Consider the following 25,674-nt stretch of genomic DNA (forward strand, 5'->3'; position numbering starts at 1 on the left):
TTAGATTTCGCCAGTTATCTCTATTTTCAGCTTTTAATTCAATACTTCTCCATTTATCTCCTACTTCTGGCTTCATAGTCCTCAAATTTACTAAGCATTAGTTTAATAAAATGTTTCCCTTTCTATATTAAAACAAAACCTAGATATTCTTATCCTCAATCATTAAGCTCTTACTTGAGAGAGATATTTATTTCAATGTTGTTGCTCTTAAAATATTTAATTTTTCTTTGTTTCCTTTCCTCAATGAGCTATTTTCCCTGTGGGAGCCCTTAGGCTTGTAGCATCCTGCTTTTGCAACTAGGGTTGTAGCTTAGCAAGTAATAATAATAATAATAATAATAATAATAATAATAATAATCGGTAAAACATTGAATTCCCAGCTGTCGTTATTAGGCCTACTTTAAGTGAAATCTTCGAGTGTCGTGTTTCACGGTGTCGAGAATTAGGGTTGTAGCTTAGCATAATAATAATAATAATAATAATAATAATAATAATAATAATAATAATAATCGGTAAAACATTGAAATCCCAGCTGTTATTAGGCCTACTTTAGGTGAAATCTTCGAGTGTCGTGTTTCACGGTGTCGAGACCAAAATGAATAAAAAGGAGATAAGGATAAATTATTCAGGAAACGCAGAAGGAAAAAGAGAATTCCACATCCTGGAGGTAACAATGACGATGACTCATCGTGAAGTTGGTAACATCATCTCCTACGCCCTTACCATATTATCATTATTATTATTATTATTATTATTATTATTATTATTATTATTATTATTATTATTATTATTACTTGCTAAGCTACAACCGTAGTTGGAAATGCAGAATGCTATAAGACCAGGAACCACAACATGGAAAATAGCCCAGTGATGAATGGAAACAATGAAAAGTACAATATTTTAAGAACAGTAACATTTAAATACTTCTTACATAAACTATAAAAACTTTAACAAAGCAAGAGGAAGCGAAATGAGATAGAATGGCGTGCCAAAGTGTACCCTCAAGCAAGAGAACTCTAACCTAAGACAGTGGAAGACCATGGTACAGAGACTATGGCACTATCCAAAACTAGAGAACAATGGTTTGATTTTGGAGTGCCCTTCTCCTAGAAGAGCTACTTATCATAGCTAAAGAGTCTCTTCTACCTTTACCAAGGTTGCCCATGAATGAATTCAGTGTGTTTGGATTCAGTGTGTTTGAAGTCGAAGCTATCATTAGAAAACTCGAGATAATGGGGAAACTGTTGAGATGATACTGGTTGAAAATGAAGACCCCCCCAGAATACTTACAAGATTAGTTTGTAGAATGTTGCATGAAGAGGCAAAACCTGATGAATGGGAGTTAGGAGTGTTGGTGGAAAAAAAGACCTGACTGATTGCAATAATTACAGAGGCAATAACATCACACAATATAATTAAGTATCCTGAGTTTTGTTTTTCCTTTCTTGTATGAGAAGAGACAATTAGGATGCACAGAGGCTCTTCTTCGCTCAAGGGGTTAACTACTGCCCTGTATTTGTTCAGTGACTACTTTCCTATTGGTAAGGGTAGAAGAGACTATTTAGCTATGGTAAGTAGCTCTTCTAGGAGAAGGACACTCCAAAATCAAACCATTGTTCTCTAATCTTGGGTAGTGCCATAGCCTCTGTACCATGGTCTTCCACTGTCTCGTGTTAGAGTTCTTTTTCTTGAGGGTACACTCGGGCTAACTATTCTGTCTAATTTCTCTTCCCCTTGTTTTGTTAAAGTATTTATAGTTTATATAGGAATTCTTTATTTTAATGTTACTGTTTTTAAAATATTCTATTTTTCCTTATTTCCTTTTCTCACTGGGCTATTTTCCCTGTTGGAGCCCCTGGGCTTATCCTGCTTTTCCAACTAGGGTTGTAGCTTAGCAAGTACAGTAATAATAATATCTGTTTTGATGTTACTGTTTTTAAAATATTCTATTTTAACAGTACCTTATCTCTCATATCGTTTATCTATTTCCTTTCCTCGCTGAGCTATTTTTCCCTGGTAGCTTTACTAGTAATAATAATAATAATAATAATAATAATAATAATAATAATAATAATAATAATAATAATAATAATAATAATAATAATAATAATAATACGCGTGGTGTTAAATGGGAGCCAGGATAATGAAAAGGTGAATGCTAGTATATTGTCGGTCGAAGAATGGAAGCGACTGGTTAACAATGGTATTTTTCAAGTAATTAGTGGATGTTATGAATGACAGTAAAATGAGAGGCGTGATTCGTAGAGTAAACGGTTCATATAATGTATAAAGGAGGCTTTGAATAATGTCACAGAGAAGTTTCTTAGGAAACGAAAGCTGGAAATGTGTAGCAATGCGTCCGCGAGACTATATAATAAAGCTCCCAAGAAACCTTCGAATGATTGAAGACATTAAGGCTTTCAAGAGAAAACTGAAGACTTTCTTATTTCAAGAGTCTTTTGACAGTGACGATTTAACAGTAAATGAACAATACGCGATATGAAACGTTAAATACTCTGAACGAACAAGGTAAACCGACAGTGGAGGTCCTGTAGAGAGTGGGGTTCCCCTGCTGTATGGGACCGGAAAAGCAGCCATCAAAGTAAAGGATTTTCAGCCTTTCGGATGTTCCTGGGAGCTTGTTGTATAGTCTTAAGGCAGCATTTTTATTCTAGAAAACCACCTGTAACTAACCTCGTGTTTACACAATTCGTTAGCTGCACGATGTGTAGAATTCTATTAGATATTTAGAACGTCCGGTTCTGATAACTTGAAGAGTTATTACTTATATCTTGGACTCCATTCTAGCTTTAATAGGCAGCCAGTGTAATTCAATTAGTATAGGAGTAATCCTATCTCGGGGTGGGGCACCTTTTTATCAGTCTTGCTCCTCTGTTTATCATGTTTTGTATTATAATTTCTTAAGTTGCACTTTGGGTTGATTGCATTATTATTATTATTATTATTATTATTATTATTATTATTATTATTATTATTTGCTAAGCTACAACCCAAGTTGAAAAAGCGGGATGCTATAAGCCCAACGCCCCCAACAGGAAAAGTAGCCTAGTAAGGAAAGGAAACGAGGAAAAATAAAATAATTCAAGAACAGCAACACCTAAACAAATATTTCCAATATAAACTATAAAATCTTTAACAAAACAAGAAGAGAAATTAGATAGAATAGTGTGCCCGAGTGTACCCTCAAGCAAGAGAACTTTAACCCTAGACAGTGGAAGACCATTAACAGTCGTTAATCACAAGTTTCTTTACAAAATATTCATCCAAACAACTGAAGCAAATTACAGTTAAGTGATATACAGCTAGGCAAGGAACTACTAAATATCGGGACAGAGTTGTCATTAATAATTGTTCGGATATCACCCAAGTTTCCTATGTTGTTTTTCTTTCCTACCACCATAAACTCGGTTTTATTTTCATTTAACTTTAACTGTTGAACTGTAATCCATTCCCTAACATTGGTAAGAACATGGTTTAAAGTTTCAGTGGTATCATCGTCATTCATGAAGTAAAATTGTGTATCATCCGCAAATAGTTTAAACTTTACTCCTTGCATCAATGACTTTGACTCTGGCGGCTGTTTTTCCGGTCCTATACAGCAAGGGAACCCTACTTTCTATAGGACCTCCACTGGCTTTTTATCTTCTTCAGAGTATTCTACCATTTCAACAATTCATATCACGTATTGCTCATTTACTGTTAAATCGTCACTGTCAAAGGACTCGCAGAATAAGAATGTTTTCAGTTTCCCCTTGACGTCAATAATTACCCTCCATCAAACTAGCAAAACTACAAAAGCATATGGATAAACGGCTGTTACATCCTAATCTCGCAGGACTAAGTGCTCATGCACTCCCTTTACTTAAGGATGGTATTTATGCTCTAGCAGAGAAAGGCACGCTGTTAAGATACCTTAAGTACACCATTTGTGCGTGAAAACAAATGTTATGAATAGAGTTTTAATATTTCTTACAATTAGCTAAAAGAGAAGCAATAGAGAAATAAAGAACAAACATATTAGAAAAAACAAGATTAATTCTTTTAAGGTAAACATTTGAAGATCATATTTTGATACTAACAGTTGCCTTTTAATGTCATCTTTTCCTAATCGAATCTTATTTTCAACATGCCAAATGAATGGTTATTTCCAATATTATTTTTTATAACTTAATTTATGATACCAGATTCACTTATTTGCAAACCCTGGCGGCAAAGAAATACATAAGATGACGTGTTGAAATGCGAGTAGCCGTACCAGCAATAAGTATAGGTCACTTCCACAATCAGATCAGATTCACATTGAGGCTTCGCCTTTTACTTTTACTTTTAGAGGTTTATTTCTCGCCCTCCATCAAACACTAAAGGTCTGTTCAGGCGGGCCTTGGTGTATGAAAAAAATAATTCCTTTCCAGTTAATATTTTGCTCTGTATCGTTATCAGTTATTTCGCTAGCATTTGTATTCAGGCTTAATAGTTTTCAGGTCACTATTATAACACTTTCTAAAAAGATAAGTCTTCAGGTTTTTCTTGAAGGCAGCCACATTTGTGCTATTCTTGACATCGAGTGGAAGGTCGTTAAAGTTTTGTCTGTTCCTTATTTTCACTAGTTTTTCTCTTTTCATCCACATTTGTTGTACTACTTTTTTTATTTTCAATATTTTCCCCTCAAAAAGGAATTTTCCTACTTTTGTGCACTATCTTCTTCGTATGGTTGTTGGAACTCAATTGCTTTTATTCTTATAAATTGCTTTTATTCTTATATAACTAAACTGTGGACAATATAACATGAAGTGGTTAGAATTTTCTTCTATATCACAGAATAAGTTTATACTTCCATCTTGGTGTCTGTTTTTTTTATATTCAAAACAAGATTAATTGAAGATCATATTTTGATGCTAACAGTTGCCTTTTAATGTCATCTTTTCCTAATCGAATCTTATTTTCAACATGCCAAATTAATGGTTATTTCCAATATCATTTTTGTAACTTAATTCATGATACCAAATTCACTTATTTGCAATAAGTATAGGTCACTTCCACAATGCGGAAGAAGAAGAAGACACACAAACGAATACAGGGGTGCCATTCGTACGATAATTATCGTACATGTACGATTATTTTAGGTCCAGTACGATGTACGATACATACCTTAGGTATATACATGTGTGTGTTCAATTAAAAAATATATTAAAATATTTTGAAATAAGTCAATCATGTGATTTATTAATAATTATACTGAAACTGTGTACGATAATTTTGGTTTAAAAACGACAATATTAAGGCTCATGTACGATAATCCAGTCGAAATAATCTGGTAACCCTGAACGAATAACAACAAAAGTCCAGCAGCGGCCCCGTTAATAACAGCGGCTTGGTAGTCAGCTGTCATAAATAATAATATCCATGACCTTTGACCTCTGTAAGTACTTGGACTCGACATTTAACAGTTTAAGTTTATCACAAAATAATGTAAATAAAGCTTTTCCGGTTATATAAGCTACCCTAGTTATTAAACGGAGGTTACAAATTGTCAGTTTACTGGGATTCGAACTATGGTAGGCTGAAAATAAGTGTCATTTTCGAAGAAAACTGGCATTTTTCAATAATTCTGTAAAAGACGCATATTTTCTAGTAGAAATGCTTGTCCCGTCCGTAACTATAATAAAACATATCCTATTCAAGGTTAGTCTGTACCCAAGTGGATATCCTAAGATAGTCATGCTTACGCAATGCACATCGGTTAGTTTATGTATGCCCGCTCTTATTTTCTTATCATTACAAAAGTATTTAGCTTAGCACAAGTATTTATTCCGGAGATAGAAAAGTTATAACAGCTTGAAATCTGCTCTTAATTTTAATGGGAATTGGTTATTTATGAGTGAGAGCTTCTCTCCAAGAATAGCAGTAATAGGGCGCCTTTGTATATCAGCGGCCAGTTCCTCCAATGTGCATATTAAATGGGCACCAACTAACCTAAACTTTCCCCCTAAACTAACCTACAAGCCATGTCCTTTCCTACCTAATGGGAGGGGGGGGGGCTAACACCCACTGCTAACCCCCTTACACTGCCGTATTCTTAGTCGGCCATCATCATACATACAAGTGGCCGCTATCATAGCCTACATACACCCCAATGATAAAAGGAAAGACTAAAAAATATGTGAAATATAATGGATGTTTAATAACAGCAGCCACCTAACCTATTGTAGGGCACCATGTCCCAACCTAACTTAGGATGCTGTAGTTCAGTAAAAGTGAAGGCTACAATAATTCAAAGTGCAGTAAATATATGATACTGTAACTTTTAGCCAAACACATGAACCATATATTTTTCCTATTCGCTATCTTGTTTTTTATCCATTTCTGACCATGAATATTGAATGTTGGGGGGGCACAAACCACCCGTTCATGAGTTTTCCTTACCCCCTTAGAGGTGTATGTATGATGGCAGCCACCAGTATGTATTATTATGGCTAACTTAGGTAATTAAGTACGGACTCAGCCTGTAGGTTGGGTTAAGGGGGGAAAGTTTAGGTTAGTTGATGTCCATTTTTAATCAACGCAGGAGGAACTGGCCGCTGATATACAAAGGCTCCCCCCTTAAAATATGGGGGATCCCAGTAGGAAATTCGAGGTTTTGGGTGGGGAACCACCAAAAATGAGTGATTTGCAGCAATACTAATGGTAAAAAAATTTATAATACACACAAGATAACCAGTTGGGAAATTACATGGGATATGTTAGTGACAGGAAATTAAAGTATCAAAATTACCTATAATTCATATCAGGTCCCTCAAATGGTTTTTACTACGCTCACCCAAATAAACCTAACCCCACTAGTCCTCTGTTCTGGCAGGTGGAACATTGATTTGCTATGCATGCCATTCCCGTGAGTCATTATTAAGGAGATATATTTTACTTTCACATGAGCAACAATAGCTATACTATAGAGTGAACGGAGATGAAATTACACTAGTTTCTAAAAATAAATTGTACCTCTAGGAGACATCTTTATGTGATGATAATCAAGCTGAAACTTAGGGGAGGGTGGGGAAAAAAATAGCCGTTGTAGAACAATATCAGGGAACTTGTGCATAAATATTTGGAAGCTTGTAATTGGTTAAAAAAAATAGGTAATGATTACATCATCATAAAAAAAAGAAAAAAAAAAATAACAGCTGGCAAAAGCAAACAATGCATGTGTAGTAACTACTAATTACTCACAAAATATAAACAATGGACTCGTGGTCTGAAATCGACCGATGCGCAAGTTATTATGGCCCCCAGTCCCCATTAAACATATAGAAAAAAAAGACCAAACTAGCCAACACTATCCATTTCCTATAGGGAATTCCAGTTTTACTAGTAATTAAAGTATCACATATTTACCCAATACTCACTTAAACATAGAGAAAATATTTTAAATTCCAGAGTATGGTTCTGTCCTAAACTTGACGTATCTACAACCATTGTAAATTATTTATCTCTTATCTAGCCTAATCTTATTTTTGCCATAGGATAAAGCAGGTTTCACAAAATATTGACGGATGGAAATTATTTTCCCAAATGTCGAAAGTTTTCAATCCCCATTCAGGCAAATTGAGGATGACCTGGTGTGTGTTATGCGATTGCCTGAAGATATCAGAAACTAGTTTGTTAGGCTGTTTTTGTATTGTTATTACTGTTTTTAGAATGATTTAATGTTAATTTGTTCATGTCATTTATTTATTTCCTTATTTCCTTTCCTCACTGGGCTATTTTTCCCTGTTGGAGCCCTTGGGCTTATAGCATCTTGCTTTTCCAACTAGAGTTGTAGCTTGGCTAGTAATAATAATAATAGAAAAGTAATAGGGGAGAAGCAAGAGAATATATATTGCCTATGATTTCACAGGATTAATTCAATGAGTAATATCATATCTTCATGGCTATAGTAATTTGTTTACACTCTTGAAGATTAGAAGAAGGTATGGCTTGGTTGAAAGGAACCAAAATGGAAGCATGAAATTGTTTGCTAACTGTCATTAGACTATCCTTTGTATTTAGGCTACAAGAAAATAATAGATTTAGAATAATTAAGTTGAATAAGGGAATGTTAATGATAATACTTTGTAACCAGACTTTCACATAGTTTATATTTCAATCACTTCAAGCTGAGGCAGTTGTACTGTATGTTTATTATATACTCATAATCTTATTTGTTATTGTAATTATCTATCACATTATTTGCTTATGTTCTGGTAGTTCAATAATTTCAAGTTGAGGCAGTTGTACTATATGTTTATTACATACTCGCAAACTTATTTGTTTTTGTAATTATCTATCCCATTATTTTTTATGATCTGGTAGTTTAGTTTGTGTGAGATAATGTCTTTTTTTTGTTAATTATATAGATTTTATAACAAAGTCTGTTATTTAGGTTTTTTGAAATGGGAATGTTGGATAAATTATAATGATCTTGACTGTTTTTACTTGAATGCCTTAATAACTCAGGGGCTCTTGGAAATTTCTTGTCATTATTATTAGTATTATTATTATTTTTTAAATATAAAACTTACCCGCTGGTTATATAATGGCCAAGTCCCTGGACGCCTCGGCAGGAAATTTAAAATCTCTTGCGCAACTAGCGCAGAAATGCCAGGTGTACCCCAGCGCTCTCGCGGTACCACAGGTAGAACTATACCCAACCAATTCAGATTTTCCCTGCCGGCGTAGCCGTCGGTTCTTTTGGAAATTCTTTCTTGCTTTTTACTCTGGACGTTATTTGGTGATGTATTAACGTGTTTTGAGTTTAGGCTTTCACCTTTTTTTCTTTTATTTGAATGTGATCATATATTTATAACTTAAAAGGTAAGGTTAAAAGGTTTATCGACCTATCTTAAACCTCACGAAAGCATAGGACGAAAGGTAAACTTCTTGTCCATTGGTGACGTCACAGCCTTATGTCATAGGCTATAAGTCCAACTTGCTTTTACAAAGAATTATAAGTGAATACTTTTGTTTGAAATATTAAATTATAAATTTAATTAAGGGATTATTAATCTAAGAAAATGTTATCCTTTTAATAGTTTTCTTGAGATAATCTTCAATCTGTTTGCTAAGCAGTATTGTTACAATATTACGATATTTCGTAGAGATTTTTATGAATAGTACATTCTTCTTACTTCTCAAGTTTTTTATTTGTACTACAGTATATAAAAGGAACTTTTTATTTTGAAATTAATTGTTCCTGTCAGTATTTTTCCTTAGTCAGAAATTAAAGGAAGTTAAATTTCACTTAATGTTTATACGAATCGATGTACAGTAGTGCACGATTCTACGTATCGTTGTTTCCGTAGTGGAATACAGTACTAAGATCGTTTTTATCTTAAGTGTAAATGTTCCAAATAATACGAGTGATGATTCATCTCTTATTGGAATTCCTTAATTTAAGGGTTTATTTTATTATATAAATGTTATACCTACTAAGGTAATATTTAATATTTGATATTTAATATTTTGTTACATTTATATGGGATTCGGTACTTTTGTATTCCCATTCAAACAATTGTCCAGTAACAGAATTATCAGTCTCTCCCTACGGAGTTCGTTTCCTTTGAGAGAGAGTATTCTTTGGTTTTCAGGTAATTATGAAACTATCTTTGTTCCAAAGAGTAAAGTGCAAATTTTTTAGTGATAAATTGTGCAGTGAATTTTATTAAGTGGAGAGTGCTTCTATTGGGACCTGTCGTTATCCTAGCCTTAGACCTCTGTCAAGCTCCCGGACCCAGGGGAGAAGTTAAGTCAAACTGCAAAAGAAATCGAGAGGGTAACCAGGCGTTACAGTCTTTTAAGTCCCGAACTGAAGTCCTCTCGAGCGTTTTCTGTCGATCACCAGAACGCTCACCCTCGCGATAGATAAAGCGAGGTATTAGTGTTTTCAAAGGCGCTAAGCTGAAAACAAAATTAGATTCGTTCTGCGTGTGTTACTTTTCATGCGGCGCAGACGCAGTGCCGCCACCGCCTAAGGTTGATCTTGATCTTTGTAGTTAGGCATGAAACAGCATCTATCTTCGTTTATGCAGTCTTTTCAGCCTGCCGTTAACAGTGCGGTTGGATGTCTCGATTCCGGTCTTTGACACGGTCGCACGGGCGTCGTGTCTTTAACGGTGAGGACTTGTTGTCGCACAGGCGGCCTACCAACCGCAATGTTCAATGGTGGGGGAAAGTGGATGCTTTACTTCGATTACCTGCTCAACGCAAACCTACTGCTCATAGCACCTAGTATCAGTCTATACAGACGCACCGACGTTCGCCAGGCAGCAGAGCTGGCGTAGCGTCATCGGAACGGTGCGGCAACGGAAACGGAACGTCGACGGAATGGAGCGAAGCGCCACGTCAGTATGGACGCTTCAGCTCCAGTGAGGACGCTTCAGCGGCTGTGTGGACGCTTCAGCGCTAGTGTGGGCGCTTCGCTACCTATGACAATAGACTTTGATGTCTACCTGACCATGAACGTCTAGTGTTAAGTTATAGTTGCTCCAGGCGCTATATTAAGAAATAAATCTTAACTAGAAAGATTTTATATTCTTGGACCAAGGCCAGCTCTAACTAGAATTAAAACCTCTAAGTATTGAGGTCTGAATTCAGAAGCATAAGGAGTGGATTCCTAAGAATCAAGACTTCTCTTCCTAGGATAGAGATTGTAAAAGGAAGGGAATAACTTTCAGAAACTCATGAGAATTTTTCAAAAGAGTTTCCCTCATGTTTTTTTTTTACCTGCTGCTCCTTGTTCCGACTTCAGAGTTTTCGCTAGTTGAGTTGATGGTGTCTCTAGTTATTTTATTTTATTATTATTACAAGCCAGCTACAACCCTAGTTGGAAAAGCAAGATGCTTTAACCCAAAGGGCTCCTTTAGGGAACGTTGGCCTAGTAAATTAATGGTAAAATAAATTAATAAATTAACATTAAATCATTCTCAGGAAAATAACGAACCTTACTATAGAGATTGATACAGCGCTTGCAGCTGCAACAATAGAAAGGGCATTAAGGCCTTTTATGAGAATAGAACGTAAAAGTATATCTCCCACCATGGGCAGATCTTTTATGATTTAAGGTTTTATGCTTTTAAACCGCTCTTGTTAGTGACTCGTAAACATAGCGCAGTGCTCTGGAGGAGGTGTTTGTTTGTGTTTACCTTGCCCCTAGTCCTATATCTCTTCCTTACGTTCCAACCCTTGGGATAAGGAAGGTCGGTAGGCTGAGGTTCTTCGCGGACCTTGTGCATTAAACGTCTGTTCCGCTGAGCGATATCGTTAATGCAGTCCAAGACGTTCTTTCTCTACTTTGGAATGACGAACTTGGAATGTCTTGAAGCGATCAGTTCATCATCGCTATGGTATCTTGGATCTTGTAACTGTTTTCTGCACATTAGAATGCAGTTCCCTGACGAGAATGACTGTCTACATTTTCCCTGTCTTCCAGACTAGGAAGTTACTCGTAATGTATGCACGCGAACAGAATTTTCCTTCGCAGCAAACATGTTTTGATGCTTAAACAGGAAGCCATCGAGTGTGTTTTTTCTTCCGCTTTAGAAGCGGAAGTCAGACAAGTCACATACAATCCTAGCTCTTCCTCTGGAATCTGACTCTCTTTCAGGGAGGAAGGACTTTGTCCTCATCGAAGGATGCAAAACCTAGAATTGGTAGTCACCAATCGATTTGTCCTAGACCTTTCAAGAGTCGTATGTTTTCTTATCCTGCAGTATCTAACGTTCGCCAGAAGTTTTTTCTTTTCGGAAGAAGGCGACGTATCGGCATCAGAATCGTGTAAGACACATAGTTCTTCGGGGGAAAAGGTGCTCAGTCTACAGTCTACTTCTGTTCATACTTTTTTCCCTCCCCCAGTTTGGGGAAAGCTCTATTACTTTCTTCTGAGGTCTAGCGACTACTGTTGACGGTATCTCACAGCATTGGATACGTTCAGTTCGCGCACAAGGCGCGCTTGAAATGTCATAGGGACTCTCCCAGGTCGCTCTCAGGACTGCGGTTGATGTTCTCTCCAGGCCTTCGCCCATGCTTGGGTTGGCGCACTCGCTACCCCGCGAGTGTAGATTTGGTCTGAGCTAAAAGAGGTCTATTTCATCTGTGTTTAGCGTTTACGATTCTCGGGGGGGGGAGAAAATTTTCTCCTAAAGAGTTTAAGGACTACCAGAGATCAAGGAAATGGTTTTCCGACCAGTGTCAGAAGGCATAGTTCTCTATGCTTAGTAACGCTTTCTCGCAGAGATATGCTCGTGTTACAAGAAGCGTTAGAGCAGGGGCTTGTAGAAGTCTTGTCTCTCTCTTACAGCAGACGTCACGCAGACACAGACGCAAGTTCTGGTCTCTCCCTCACGCAGTCACAGACGCAGACGCCAGTCTGGTCGTATGTTGGACGCTGACAGTCAAAGTTGATCCTTTCAACGAGTTGTCCCATTTTCGCGGTCTGCGGGACGCGTGACTCTCACTCATGCAGACGCATCCTACACGGGACAACTCTCGGCAATCGGTTCCGTCAATGACCGGTCGAGATGCTGTCGCCTCCACGCAGCACGCTGTAGTTTTACAGCAAGCGGGGCTCACACACAGCGCCGTTTCCACTCGACAAGGTGAACGCATACGGCACGCTCCTTACGGCAATGCAAGCACATGCGACATTATGGTCACATACTAGACACATATAGTCAAGTCTTTTTCTCACAGCAGTATAAACAGACTATTGTCTCTCCTTCACGTCTCTCTGGCTTCGCAGCTAACGCTCCCTCGTGTCAAGCTTTGGCTTTAAGTTTGTTGAACACTCGCTGATTACACACGATCAGGTCTTAACCTCACAGCATGAGGTTCACGTTGTTGATGCCTCTTTTCAACAAGCCTAGCTTTAATATCGGTTTCTTGCGACCGATATGGTCAAGTTTTGGGAGGCGGTTCTAGATCCCTCTTCTCTCTCACGGCATGTTGGGTGTAGGCAGCATGCTGGAATCATACTGGACTCATGCTGGAAGCATGTCTTTAGTCCTTTTCCCCGTGTCAGGATCACGAACGTTTTATGTTAAACCTTCAAGCTTTAGGTCTACCTGCCTCCAGTATTTCGGAAAACCCTTAAGATCTAGAGGGTTGTTCGAAGGAGACAGCTGAGGTTTTCGCTTGTACAAAGGACATTTGCCTCAAGGTTTTCCAACCCAATTAGAGTGCTTTATGGAGTGGTGTAGAGCTAGAGCCGGCTCTTCATTAGGTAACTCTAACACAAGTGGTATATTTTTTCTTAGACCTTAGAAGAAAACACATTTTCTTTCCTCCTCGGCCATCAAAGGGTACAGGAGTATGCGGGCATCTGTCCTCAGACGCAGAAGATTGGATCTATCAAATAGAGACCTTATAGGTCTTCTCAGATCATTTGAGAGGACTTGGAGGCATCAGCAGGATGCGCCAACCTGAAATTTAGGGTTCGTTTCTGGAGTTTCGCGGTAGTGACAGATCCGACCCTTTACCCTTGGTTTCTTTTTAAGGCCTGACTTTGGAGACTTTCTGAGTAAGTCTATCATAGTTGAGAGTCATTGAAGTTCACTCTTTTAGCAAGAACACGGACTTCACATTGGTTAAGCCATAGGTACCTTGCAACCTGGATTCTTGGTCATTAACAAACATCTTTCTCATCCATAGCCTAAATCTTTCGGGATCTCATTTCTATTGAATTTGGTTTGGGATGGGCTGAGAAGAGTTTTTTTACCCGATTAGAACGATGAAGTTTTATTGGGACAAGAACAAAGAGGTTAAGAGTCTATTCATAACTATTGGATGCACGGTCAAGAAGCCTGCACTCTCCATGTCTTTCCATGTCTTAAACATTCTATCATCTCGTACAGACTTTGGTTACAAAGGTTTTTCCACACGGTTGGGTGACAGATCATAAGATGTTGAAAGAGTAAAGACACACGAAGTTAGAGCTGTAGAAGCTTCGGTAACTTTTAAACTAAACTGTTCTCTGCAGAGCATCGCATATACAGCCTTGTGAAGGGGTAATCCTGTATTCGCCTTCCATTACTTTTACCATGTCCAGTCTCTTTATGAAGACGTCTACGTTCTGGGATCACTTGCAACAACGAGTGCAGTAGTAGGTGAAACATTCTCCACTACATTTCCCTAAATTCCTAGTACCCCTGTTCTTCTCTTCGAACTGTTATATATATTTTTATGATTGTACGTGAAGATTGTTCGGCAATCTTCCGCAATCTTTGACCTAGTCAGGTGGTCATTTTGTTCCTAGAGAGCACCAGGAACAAGGGTATTAGTTGAGGTCCTGTCATGTTATAGGTGGCTGTACCATTTGACAGCTCCTAGAGATCATCAGCCCCGAGTGGATCACTGGATCTCCTAAGGATAACAAACAAAATGAGGCAGAGCATTGCTGTCAGTTTCCTTATCAGGTTAGAACCACTTAAGTTGTTTATGTAACTCTTAAGTGAATTTCCAATTATGCAGCTGTCTCTGACCCGCCACCAATGGGTGTCAATCAGCCATTATATAACCAGCAGGTAAGTTTTATATTTAAAAATGATATTTTCATAATAAAATAAATTTTTGAATATACTTACCCGCTGGTTATATAAGTTTTAGACCCACCCTCCTCTCCTCTAGAGACCATGGGGCATGGAAAATCTGAATTGGTTGGGTATAGTTCTACCTGTGGTACTGCGAGGGCGCTGGGGTACACCTGGCATATCTGCACTAGTTGCGCAAGAGATTTTGAATTTCCTGCCGTGGCGTCCAGGGACTTGGCCATTATATAACCAGCGGGTAAGTATATTCAAAAATTTATTTTATTAAGAAAATATCATATTATTATTATTATTATTTGCTAAGCTACAACCCTAGTTGGAAAAGCAAGATGCTATAAGCCCAGGGGCTCCAACAGGGAAAATAGCCCAGTGAGGAAAGGAAACAAGGAAAAATAAAATATTTTGAGAAGAGTAATAACATTAAAATGAATATCTCCTATATAAATTATATAAACTTTAACAAAACAGGAGGAATAGAAATAGGATAGAATAGTGTGCCCCAGTGTACCCTCAAGCAAGAGAACTCCAACCCAAGACAGTGGAAGACCATGGTACAGAGGCTATGACACTACCCAAGATTAGAGAACAATGGTTTGATTTTGGAGTGTCCTTCTCCTAGAAGAGCTGCTTACCATAGCTAAAGAGTAGATTTATTGCTTCCGAGTAAATCTTTTATGAAGAGAAATTTCATGTAGTCTTTTGTTAGTAGGAACATTATGATCAGTAAATTCTATAACAATGCATGAGATATAGTATCCTATACTGTATTTGGTGTTTGCAGGTGAAATGCATCTAATGTTAGATGAGGCACATGAAGAATTTGAAAAGTTATTTATAATGAAAAAATTCTATCTTTGCAATGGTGTAGCATATTGAAGCTCTCAAATTTTTTTTAAAGAACAGTTATGAAATGTCAGATTAAGTACTACAGTATATGCACATTCTACAATGGTTCTACATGAACTTTGTGATCAAAGTTGGAGCAAATGTTTGTATGTTGACCAGGCTGACATGAGTCTTTTTACAGTTTATATATGACATATCTGTTTTTGACGTTGTTAATAGTTTATACAGGACATATCTGTTTTGACGTTACTGTTTTTATTATGATTTATTGTTAACTTGTTCTCATCATTTATTTATTTCCTTATTTCCTTTCCTCACTGGGCTATTTTTCCCTATTGGAGCCCTTGGGCTTATAGCATCTTGCTTTTCCAACTGGGGTTGTAGCTTGGCTAGTAATAATAATAATAGTGAACTGATGAATTATTGTATATGCCATGAAGAAGTGGCATAAATTTAATGTACTAAATACAATGATGAATAAGTTTTATTTTTAAAATATGTAATTCTCACAATTATAAGGTTTGAGTTTATGAGATTCAGCTACTTTAATTGGTATTTATGTGTGGCTCATTTTATTTCTTTTCTTATAGAAATCTGTTATCATGGATGGTGAAGTCCTTTTAGAAGTGCCCCCCAATCTCCAAATGTTGATTCGCCTTGTGGTGCGTGGATTTTATGGAATAGAAGATGTCTTGATCATAGATATGCTTGTGAGAAACTGCTGTAAGTAACTGAGGAACATTCAATTTATAATAATTCACTGAAAAGGAGTTGTAAAAGTTTGATGGCATAAGCCATTGCTTTCTTATGCTTTGGATCCACTTGGTAGTGAACTCGTTAATGCTTCCAGCTAGTTTATATCTGATTATTGTTATGCTATTGTATGCCTAGTAAAGGCATAGATTTGTTTCTAACACATTTAGATTAACTGTTTTGCTTTTGATAGGGCTCAAACTTTCAGGTTACTGGATGGTTATAATATTGGAATGAAATATATGATAATTTAAAAAATCCGTTCACATTCTTATAATATCGTTGATTTTCCAAAGCTTTGTATGTGATACTGTATAGCATTTTCAACATTGTGTTAGTCTTATCTCTCACACTTATCTACGTTAACAAGAAAATATGATAAAGATCTTTCACATTTTTCGTATTTTCAGTTAGTGACAAAATCCTTGAATATCATATCCAAACTTTCTTATATTCTTGATGACACTAATTTCACTGTGTAAGAAACATATTAGTCATCTCATCATTATGATTGTATAGTACTGTACTGTAATATGGTACATTTACGTGGAATGAATATCATCCGTCTTATCGTAAATGAAAGGTTTAACTGGATTACAGTGAAAGTTTGACACTGTACTGCACTTCAATTTCTTTCCAACATTTCATAATGGGATTGAAATCAAAGTGAGGGTTGTTTTACCCCACCCTACATGCAACCATTTACCTCGTTATAAGTTTAAATGGCTTTTACAACTTTGCTGAAGTCGAGCTTCTAATAAAGAATTGTATAATTAGGAAAAGTATAAAATACTATTCAAATTTTTAATTTTAGATATTAAATTAATATCCCATTACATTCAGGTATGAGTGAAGATGATTTGTGCGACCTTTTGAAATTCGACCGGAAAATGCTTCGGCAGCGTATAAACACATTGCGGGCAGACAAGTTTATCCAAAGTAGACATAAAATGGTCACTCAGGAAGAGGGAAAGACACAAAAGGAACAGTACTATTTCATAAATTATAAGGTAAGAACTTGAAAAGAAAAATTGTATGGGTAAGGTAAGTTTCTTAAATACTGTATACATTTAATTAAGGAATCTTTTTAAAGAGGAAAAATAAGTGGATAAAACTTGAACCTGAAATTTTTAGTACAGACTAGTATTCAGTACTATTGTTTAACAGTACTTTATGCATCTCGGAGTCGTTGAGTACTCACACGGATGCTTGACCTGATTTTGTGTCGCTTTCTTTCCATATACCTTAAGCTTGGTTTTCCTCACATGCACACTCGTTCCTATTCTTCTGCATTCCACTCTTTCTTATTTTAGACAATTTTCAGACCTTACATCTTCAGCATAAAAAATCTTCTTTTTCAATATTTAACTTAGCCGGTGATTATATAGCTGCAACTCTGTTGCCCGACAGACAACTCTACGGTAAAAACTCGCCAGCGATCGCTACACAGGTTGCGGGTGTGCCCAACAGCGCCATCTGTCGTCCAGATACCCAGTACTCAATGTAAACAAAGACTCAATTTTCTCTCTGTCGAGCTATCGACAAGACGTACTTACTCGCTGTTGCTAAACTGGAGTTTTTTCACAACTAATTGGTGAAGTACTTTATTCTAGTTTTGAGCTTTCGCTGTGCAGGGTTTCTCTTCACACAAATCCTTGAACTCTTTTTGATAACGGATTCTTTGTTGATGACTTTTTGATAGTTTTTTGAATTTCCCTTTGACCAATTCAAAATGGCTGACCCTTCACAAGTCCCAAAATTTAGGAAGTGCAATGCTAGGGACTGTTCAAGGCGTCTTCCGAAGGCTTCTATCGACCCTCACACTGTTTGTTCCAATTGTCGGGATAAAACCTGTCAATTGGAAGATCGGTGTGAGGAGTGCGTTGGGCTTTCGGAATTCGATTTTATCGAATTCCAAAAGTATACACGTAGGCTAGAGAGAGATAGAGTTAGGAGAAGTTCTTCTCGTTCTGTTGATATATCCTCTCCTCATGCCCCACAACCTATTCCTTCCCCTGTAGTGGTTGCTCCTAACCCCCCTCCTGGCACTCAGGAACCTTCGATGGCTGATATGATGCGTGCCATCCAGGCTCTGGGTGAGAGAGTTGAGTCCCTTGCTAGTGACCGTAATCAGCTCATGGCGGATGTGAAGGAGCTTAAGTGCAAAAGTACAGTGGGAAGTGCTAAAGTGCCGAGTGATAGTGTTGTGGATAGTGTTGCGCTTGAGGGTTCGTCTGTTCGTGCCTGTCGTCCTCCTAGTCCGGGACCTCTTGCAAGCTCCCAAGTCCAGGGGAGAAGCAATGTCGTACGACAAATGGGTTCGAGAGGCTTTAATCAGCGAACAGACGTTCCCTCCGTGGTATCGGGCGTATCTACCCAAGATCGCTCCTACCTAACTAAGACGAGAGAGCCCATTTATACCTCGTCTTCGGAAGGTGTTTTTCGCAAGAAACCCTGGACCAAGGTCCCTTCAGCGCAAGTCCAACGGCCCGGTTGTAGCCACTGGGTCAGTTCGGACTCGCTGCCGTCATCCGATGACTGCTCACCGCCTAAGAGAGGCAAAACGGTACCGCTTCAGACAGTAACACCGTCTGTCGCTGCACCTGCTCCCGTAGACCCTAAGTGGTCTCTACTGCAAGACATGCAGTCAAAACTGACGTCTCTTATGCAGGACTTTCGTGCGGAGAAGGTTGCTGCCGCACCAGCTACTGCAGTACCTAACCTACAACCTTCCTCACGATCGGTTGTGCGTCCTGTGGACGCTGAGGTAACCTTCTCACGCACACCAGTTGAGAGAGTTCCAGTGTGATCTGCCAGCCGCATGTTGACGTTAAGCGACGCACGGAGGTCTCCGTTGACGTTTGGGAGGTTCAACAACCGTCAGAGTTGCTTTGTTTTGACGCGGTGCGTCAACCTCCGCAACCCAGTGTGCTTTCCACTGCGCACCCACATCAGTCCAGACAGGCTGGAGTAGACGCTGTGCGTCCCCGCGCTGCCATGGTTGTTGCCAGCTCACAGACTGGGCAGCAGTTCCATGACGTTGCGTCCGGCTCAGTCACGCATGCACCCGTGCGACCGGACTCAGCGAACCAGCCGTTACCCACTCCGTTGCCGTTTCTTCATCAGTTATCGGATGAGGGACTTTATGATGATGATGTTGCTGCACACATAGATGAACCACAATCTGAATTGGACGAGCCTAAGTCTACTCAACCCTCTTTGGACTTTAGGAAAGTTTTGGCCATTTTCAAAGAGATGTTTCCGGACCAGTTTGTTTCTGTGGCTCCTCGTTCTCCTCCGTCAGAGTTTGTGTTAGGCATGCCGTCTACCACTCCTGCCTTTACTAGACTCGTCCAAGAGAGCTTTGCGGGTGATAGGAGAATGGTTGCATTCCAAGAAGAGTTTAGGGAAGACAGCCTTTACGTTTCCCCCTGCTAGACTCTCTTCTAGATCGAGCGTCTGGTATGCCACGGGAGAAGTTCTCGGCTTGGGAGTTCCTGCCTCTGCCCAGGGCGACTTCTCAAGCCTCGTAGACTCTCCCCGCCGCCTTGCCATGAGACGCTCAAAGATATGTTGGTCATCTTTGGACCTGGACCACCTTTTGAAAGGTATCTTTAGGGCCTTCGAAGTTTTTAACTTCTTAGACTGGTGTCTAGGAGCCCTAAGCAGAAAGATCTCTCCGACAGAGAAAGAGACTTCCTTGCTCATTATGTCCTGCATGGACAAGGCCGTACGTGATGGGTCTAATGAGCTTGCTGCATCATTTGTGTCCGGAGTCCTTAAAAAGCGTGAAAACCTATGCTCATTCCTTTCAGCTGGAGTTACACCGTGCCAGAGATCCGAGCTTCTTTTTGCTCCTCTTTCCAAGTGCCTTTTTCCAGAAGACCTGATTAAGGAAATAGCCGCTTCATTGATACAGAAGGACACTCACGATCTTGTTGCGTCCTCCGCTTGCAAAGCTTCCCCTTTGCCTACCTTGTCAGCTAGACCAAGGATGGACACTCCAGCGTCCCGTTTTATTCCGCCCTTTCGTGGCAGAGCCTCCAGCAGAGGAGGTGCTCGTGCCGAAGGGAAACGAGGAAAGAAGAAAGGAACCAAGTCCTTTAAGGGCAGAGTCTGACTGCCAGCTTCTTCAGACAGCAGTGGGAGCCAGACTCAAGAACTTCTGGCAGACCTGGGAAAAGAGAGGCGCAGATGCACAATCTGTGAAGTTGCTCAGAGAGGGGTACAAGATCCCGTTTGTACGGAAACCCCCTCTAGCAACGTCTCCCATCGATCTCTCTCCCAGGTACAGAGAGGAAGACAAGAGACAAGCCTTGAAACGGGAGGTGTCTCTTTTACTAGAGAAGGGAGCGGTGGTCAGAGTCTCGGACCTTCAATCTCCGGGATTCTACAACCGACTCTTCTTGGTGTCAAAGAAGACAGGAGGGTGGAGGCCGGTGCTAGACGTCAGTGCTCTGAATGTCTTTGTCACAAAGCAGACGTTCTCCATGGAGACCACAAAGTCAGTCTTAGCAGCGGTCAGAAGGGAAGACTGGATGGTCTCTTTAGACCTAAGGGACGCCTACTTCCACGTCCCCATCCACCCGGACTCCCAACCTTTTCTGAGATTCGTTTTCGAAAAGGTGGTCTACCAGTTTCAAGCCCTGTGCTTTGGCCTAAGCACAGCTCCTCTTGTGTTTACGAGGCTGATGAGGAATGTAGCCAAATTCCTTCATTTAGCGGACATCCGAGCCTCCCTCTATTTGGACGACTGGCTTCTCAGAGCTTCTTCCAGTCGTCGCTGTCTGAAGGATCTAAAGTGGACTCTAGATCTGACCAAGGAATTGGGTCTCCTTGTCAATATGGAAAAGTCACAACTGGTCCCATCCCAAACTATTGTGTATTTAGGGATGGAGATTCACAGTCTAGCTTTTCGGGCTTTTCCGTCGGCCCCCAGAACAAGCCAAGCCCAGTTATGCATCCAGAACATGCTGAAGAAGGAACGATGTTCAGTCAGGAAGTGGATGAGTCTGATAGGGACGCTATCATCCCTGGAACAGTTTGTGTCATTAGGAAGACTACACCTCCGTCCTCTTCAGTACCACCTAGCATTTCACTGGAAAAAGGACAAGACGCTAGAAGCGGTCTCGATCCCCATTTCCGAGAAGATGAAGTCTTGCCTGACTTGGTGGAAGGACAGTATCAGCCTAAGAGAGGGTCTTCCCCTGGCTGTTCAGACTCCCAACCACGTTCTCTTCTCGGACGCATCGGACGTAGGCTGGGGCGCGACATTAGACGGTCGGGAATGTTCGGGACTATGGAACTCGAGTCAAAGGATAATGCATATCAACTGCAAGGAGCTACTGGCAGTACATCTGGCCTTGAAAAGCTTCAGGTCTCTCCTTCAAGGCAAAGTGGTGGAAGTGAACTCGGACAACACCACTGCCTTGGCGTACATCTCCAAGCAAGGAGGGACCCACTCACTGACGTTGTACGAGATCGCAAGGGACCTGCTCATCTGGTCAAAAGGTCAAAACATATCACTAGTAACGAGGTTCATCCAAGGCAACTTGAATGTCATGGCAGATTGTCTCAGTCGGAAGGGGCAAGTAATTCCAACAGAATGGACCCTCCACAAGGATGTATGCAAGAGTCTTTGGGCCACTTGGGGCCAACCAACCATAGATCTCTTTGCAACCTCGATGACCAAGAGGCTCCCAATATATTGCTCACCAATCCCGGACCCAGCAGCAATACATATAGATGCCTTTCTCCTAGATTGGTCGCATCTAGATCTATACGCATTCCCACCGTTCAAGATTGTCAACAAGGTACTGCAGAAGTTCGCCTCTCACGAAGGGACAAGGTTGACGCTAGTTGCTCCCCTCTGGCCCGTGAGAGAATGGTTCACCGAGGTACTTCGATGGCTAGTAGACGTTCCCAGAAGTCTTCCTCTAAGGGTGGACATTCTACGTCAGCCACACGTAAAGAAGGTACACCAAAGCCTCCACGCTCTTCGTCTGACTGCCTTCAGACTATCGAAAGACTCTCGAGAGCTAGAGGCTTTTCGAAGGAGGCAGCCAGTGCGATTGCTAGAGCAAGGAGAACATCCACCCTTAGAGTCTACCAATCGAAGTGGGAAGTCTTCCGAAACTGGTGCAAGTCAGTATCTGTATCCTCGACCAGTACCTCTGTAGCTCAAATAGCTGACTTTCTCTTATACCTGAGAAAAGAACGATCACTTTCAGCTCCCACTATCAAGGGCTACAGAAGCATGTTGGCATCGGTCTTCCGGCATAGAGGCTTAGATCTTTCCAACAATAAAGATCTACAGGACCTCCTTAAGTCTTTTGAGACCACGAAGGAGCGTCGTTTGGTTACACCTGGTTGGAATTTAGACGTGGTACTAAGATTCCTCATGTCAGACAGGTTTGAGCCGCTACAATCAGCCTCCATGAAAGATCTCACCTTAAAGACACTTTTCCTGGTATGCTTAGCCACAGCTAAAAGAGTCAGTGAGATTCATGCCTTCAGCAAGAACATCGGATTTTCGTCTGAAAAAGCTACATGTTCACTACAACTTGGTTTTCTAGCCAAAAATGAGCTACCTTCTCGACCTTGGCCGAAATCGTTCGATATTCCCAGCTTATCGAATATGGTAGGCAATGAACTAGAAAGAGTCTTATGCCCTGTGAGAGCTCTTAAGTTCTATTTAAAACGAACTAAACCTTTACGAGGCCTATCTGAAGCTTTATGGTGTTCAGTTAAGAAACCATCTTTGCCTATGTCAAAGAATGCTTTATCCTATTTTATCAGACTGTTAATACGAGAAGCTCATTCCCATCTGAGTGAGGAAGACCAAGCATTGCTGAAGGTAAGGACACACGAAGTTAGAGCTGTCGCAACTTCCGTGGCCTTTAAGCAAAATAGATCTCTGCGAAGTATAATGGACGCAACCTATTGGAGAAGCAAGTCAGTGTTTGCGTCTTTTTATCTAAAGGATATCCAGTCTCTTTACGAGGACTGCTACACACTGGGACCATTCGTAGCAGTGAGTGCAGTAGTGGGTGAGGGCTCAACCACTACAATTCCCTAATTCCATACCCTTTTAATCTTTCTCTTGAAATGTTTTTATTGTTGTTTTGTGGGTTGTCCGGAAGGCTAAGAAGCCTTTCGCATCCTGGTTGATTTGGCGGGTGGTCAAAGTCATTTCTTGAGAGTGCCTAGATTAGGGGTTTTGATGAGGTCCTGTTGTATGGGTTGCAACCCTTGATACTTCAGATCCTAGGGGTCGATCAGCATCCTAAGAGGATCGCGAGGCTCCGTAAGGAAGATGTACTTAAAAGGCAGAGTAATTGTTCAAGTCGACTTCCTTACCAGGTACCTATTTATTTTGTTTTTGTTATTTTGATAACTTCTAAAATAAAATAAAAACTCTTAGCTCATAAAAGTGTAAACATATATTGCTGGTCTCTACCCACCCCCCTGGGTGTGAATCAGCTATATAATCACCGGCTAAGTTAAATATTGAAAAATGTTATTTTGATAATAAAATAAATTTTTAATATACTTACCCGGTGATTATAAATTAAAGGACCCTCCCTTCCTCCCCAATAGAGACGCAGTGGGACGAGGAGAAAATTGAGTCTTTGTTTACATTGAGTACTGGGTATCTGGACGACAGATGGCGCTGTTGGGCACACCCGCAACCTGTGTAGCGATCGCTGGCGAGTTTTTACCGTAGAGTTGTCTGTCGGGCAACAGAGTTGCAGCTATATAATCACCGGGTAAGTATATTCAAAAATTTATTTTATTATCAAAATAACATATTGATTAACTTCTCTGTCCTTATTTGTAGAGGAATCCTTAATTTCTGCGATGAACAACAAAGTATTTAATACTGGTCCTTGATGGATACCAAATTTATCTTGTAGTCTTCCCATGTAATTGCAACGGTCTTGACTTATGATTTTGTAGTGTCACTAGTGCCATCTACCTTTTTAATGTTCATCCTCCCATTATTTACCTTAGTGTTTTGTGAAGGTAGGAATGATTAATCATTATGGTTTTCCTCTTTCTAGAGTTTTGTGAATGTAATCAAATACAAGCTGGATCACATCAGAAAAAAATTGGAAATGGAAGAGCGTGATCAGACTAGTCGTGCCTCTTTCATCTGTCAGTATTGTCAGCGTTCCTATACCGATTTAGAGGTAAGAAAGTTTGTTTTACTGTCTTGAGAAACATTAAAAGATCTGTTTTATAAAGAAATTAAATGTATGAACAATTAAACTTGTTTATAAAAAAGTGTAGCTGAAGTTTTAATTTCTGGATTAGACTTAACGAGTATATTACAATGCAATATATAAAGACCTGCTTGTTGCATTCTGAAATGGATTATATTTATCTTGGTTTAGGTCAGAACCAGAAAGTAGAATACTGAATGGTTAGAGGAATAATTGCTTTTGAGTGTGAGTGCAAATTGATTAATTTTTTTTTGCATCTTAGACTTTAGGTACAGTTTATTTATTACTTATTTACTCTTGTATAGTACATACAATACATCATTGTTTGGATGCCCAGTTTTCATGGCAACGCACACCTGTGGTATCAGATGAAATCTTTTTCTCTGGCAATTTTCTCTTTCAGAAACGTATACATCATGTGTATAGAAGGAGATCAAACAAGGTTTAGCTTAAGACTTTACAGGTTTTATGTTTTGGAAAAAAATTCTCCTGCTGGTTAGAAGTTGGGAGTAGTTTTCGGTAATGTTACCACATTACTGTACTAATCTTCTGTTCAGCTTCAGATCTGTTTATGATTTGTCTGTTGTTGTGAGGATGCTTTTTCTAAATTTATCCATCAGAATTTATATCTCAAGTTCTATGTTACTGTAATTAGAATGATTTTCATACAGTAATTGTTTGACTGATGCTACGTATTTATTTCATGGTTACTACAGTATTGTATACTTTGCCGAATATACCATACTATTCTGTACTGTGTATATATACTATATTTCCCTTTTTGAGTGGGGATACCTTAATGTGGTGAAAGGATTTGAGTATCACCATGATCAGCAAAACTTTACTAGTCAGGGCCACCAATATGGCTATACCACCACTAGTAATTACTGCGTATCATCTGAAACATTTACAATGCTTCCAGAGGGCAAAATTCACTGGCTACACCACCACTTGCACTTACTGCAGGTTGGCTTGCTGTAAGCGATCAGATGAAAATCTCCTACCATCATCAATCCGTACTGGCTAGGCTAACGTGGTGATGAAAACTACCTAAACCCCAGACAGGAATTGATATGTCTGAAGCCTTTGTCCTGCAGCTAACTAGAAACGGCTGCATTTGTTGTATATATGTGTTTGTGTTTTTGATAAAATGCTTCAAATTATGACATGCCTTTGATAACCAAAGCTTTCAGTTTGCTATTGATTGATAACCAAAGCTTTCAGTTTGCTATTGATTGATAACCAAAGCTTTTTGC

At 39.5% G+C, this 25,674-nt stretch overlaps 1 protein-coding gene across 1 annotated transcript in view; it reads left to right on the top strand.

Annotated features, from left to right (window-relative positions):
- The first annotated feature begins 5,329 nt into the window (after window positions 1–5,329).
- TfIIEalpha (transcription factor IIEalpha) overlaps window positions 5,330–25,674 on the top strand; it is a 51,589-nt gene continuing 31,244 nt past the window's right edge. The window contains exons 1-4 of the mRNA XM_068388693.1: window positions 5,330–5,440; window positions 16,031–16,163; window positions 17,037–17,203; window positions 24,257–24,385. Coding sequence (XP_068244794.1) covers window positions 16,043–16,163; window positions 17,037–17,203; window positions 24,257–24,385 — 417 coding nt within the window. The 5' untranslated portion in view covers window positions 5,330–5,440; window positions 16,031–16,042. The remainder of the gene's footprint in view (window positions 5,441–16,030; window positions 16,164–17,036; window positions 17,204–24,256; window positions 24,386–25,674) is intronic.

This window comes from Palaemon carinicauda, chromosome 15, assembly GCF_036898095.1.
Source record: "Palaemon carinicauda isolate YSFRI2023 chromosome 15, ASM3689809v2, whole genome shotgun sequence".
Taxonomy (NCBI): domain Eukaryota; kingdom Metazoa; phylum Arthropoda; class Malacostraca; order Decapoda; family Palaemonidae; genus Palaemon; species Palaemon carinicauda.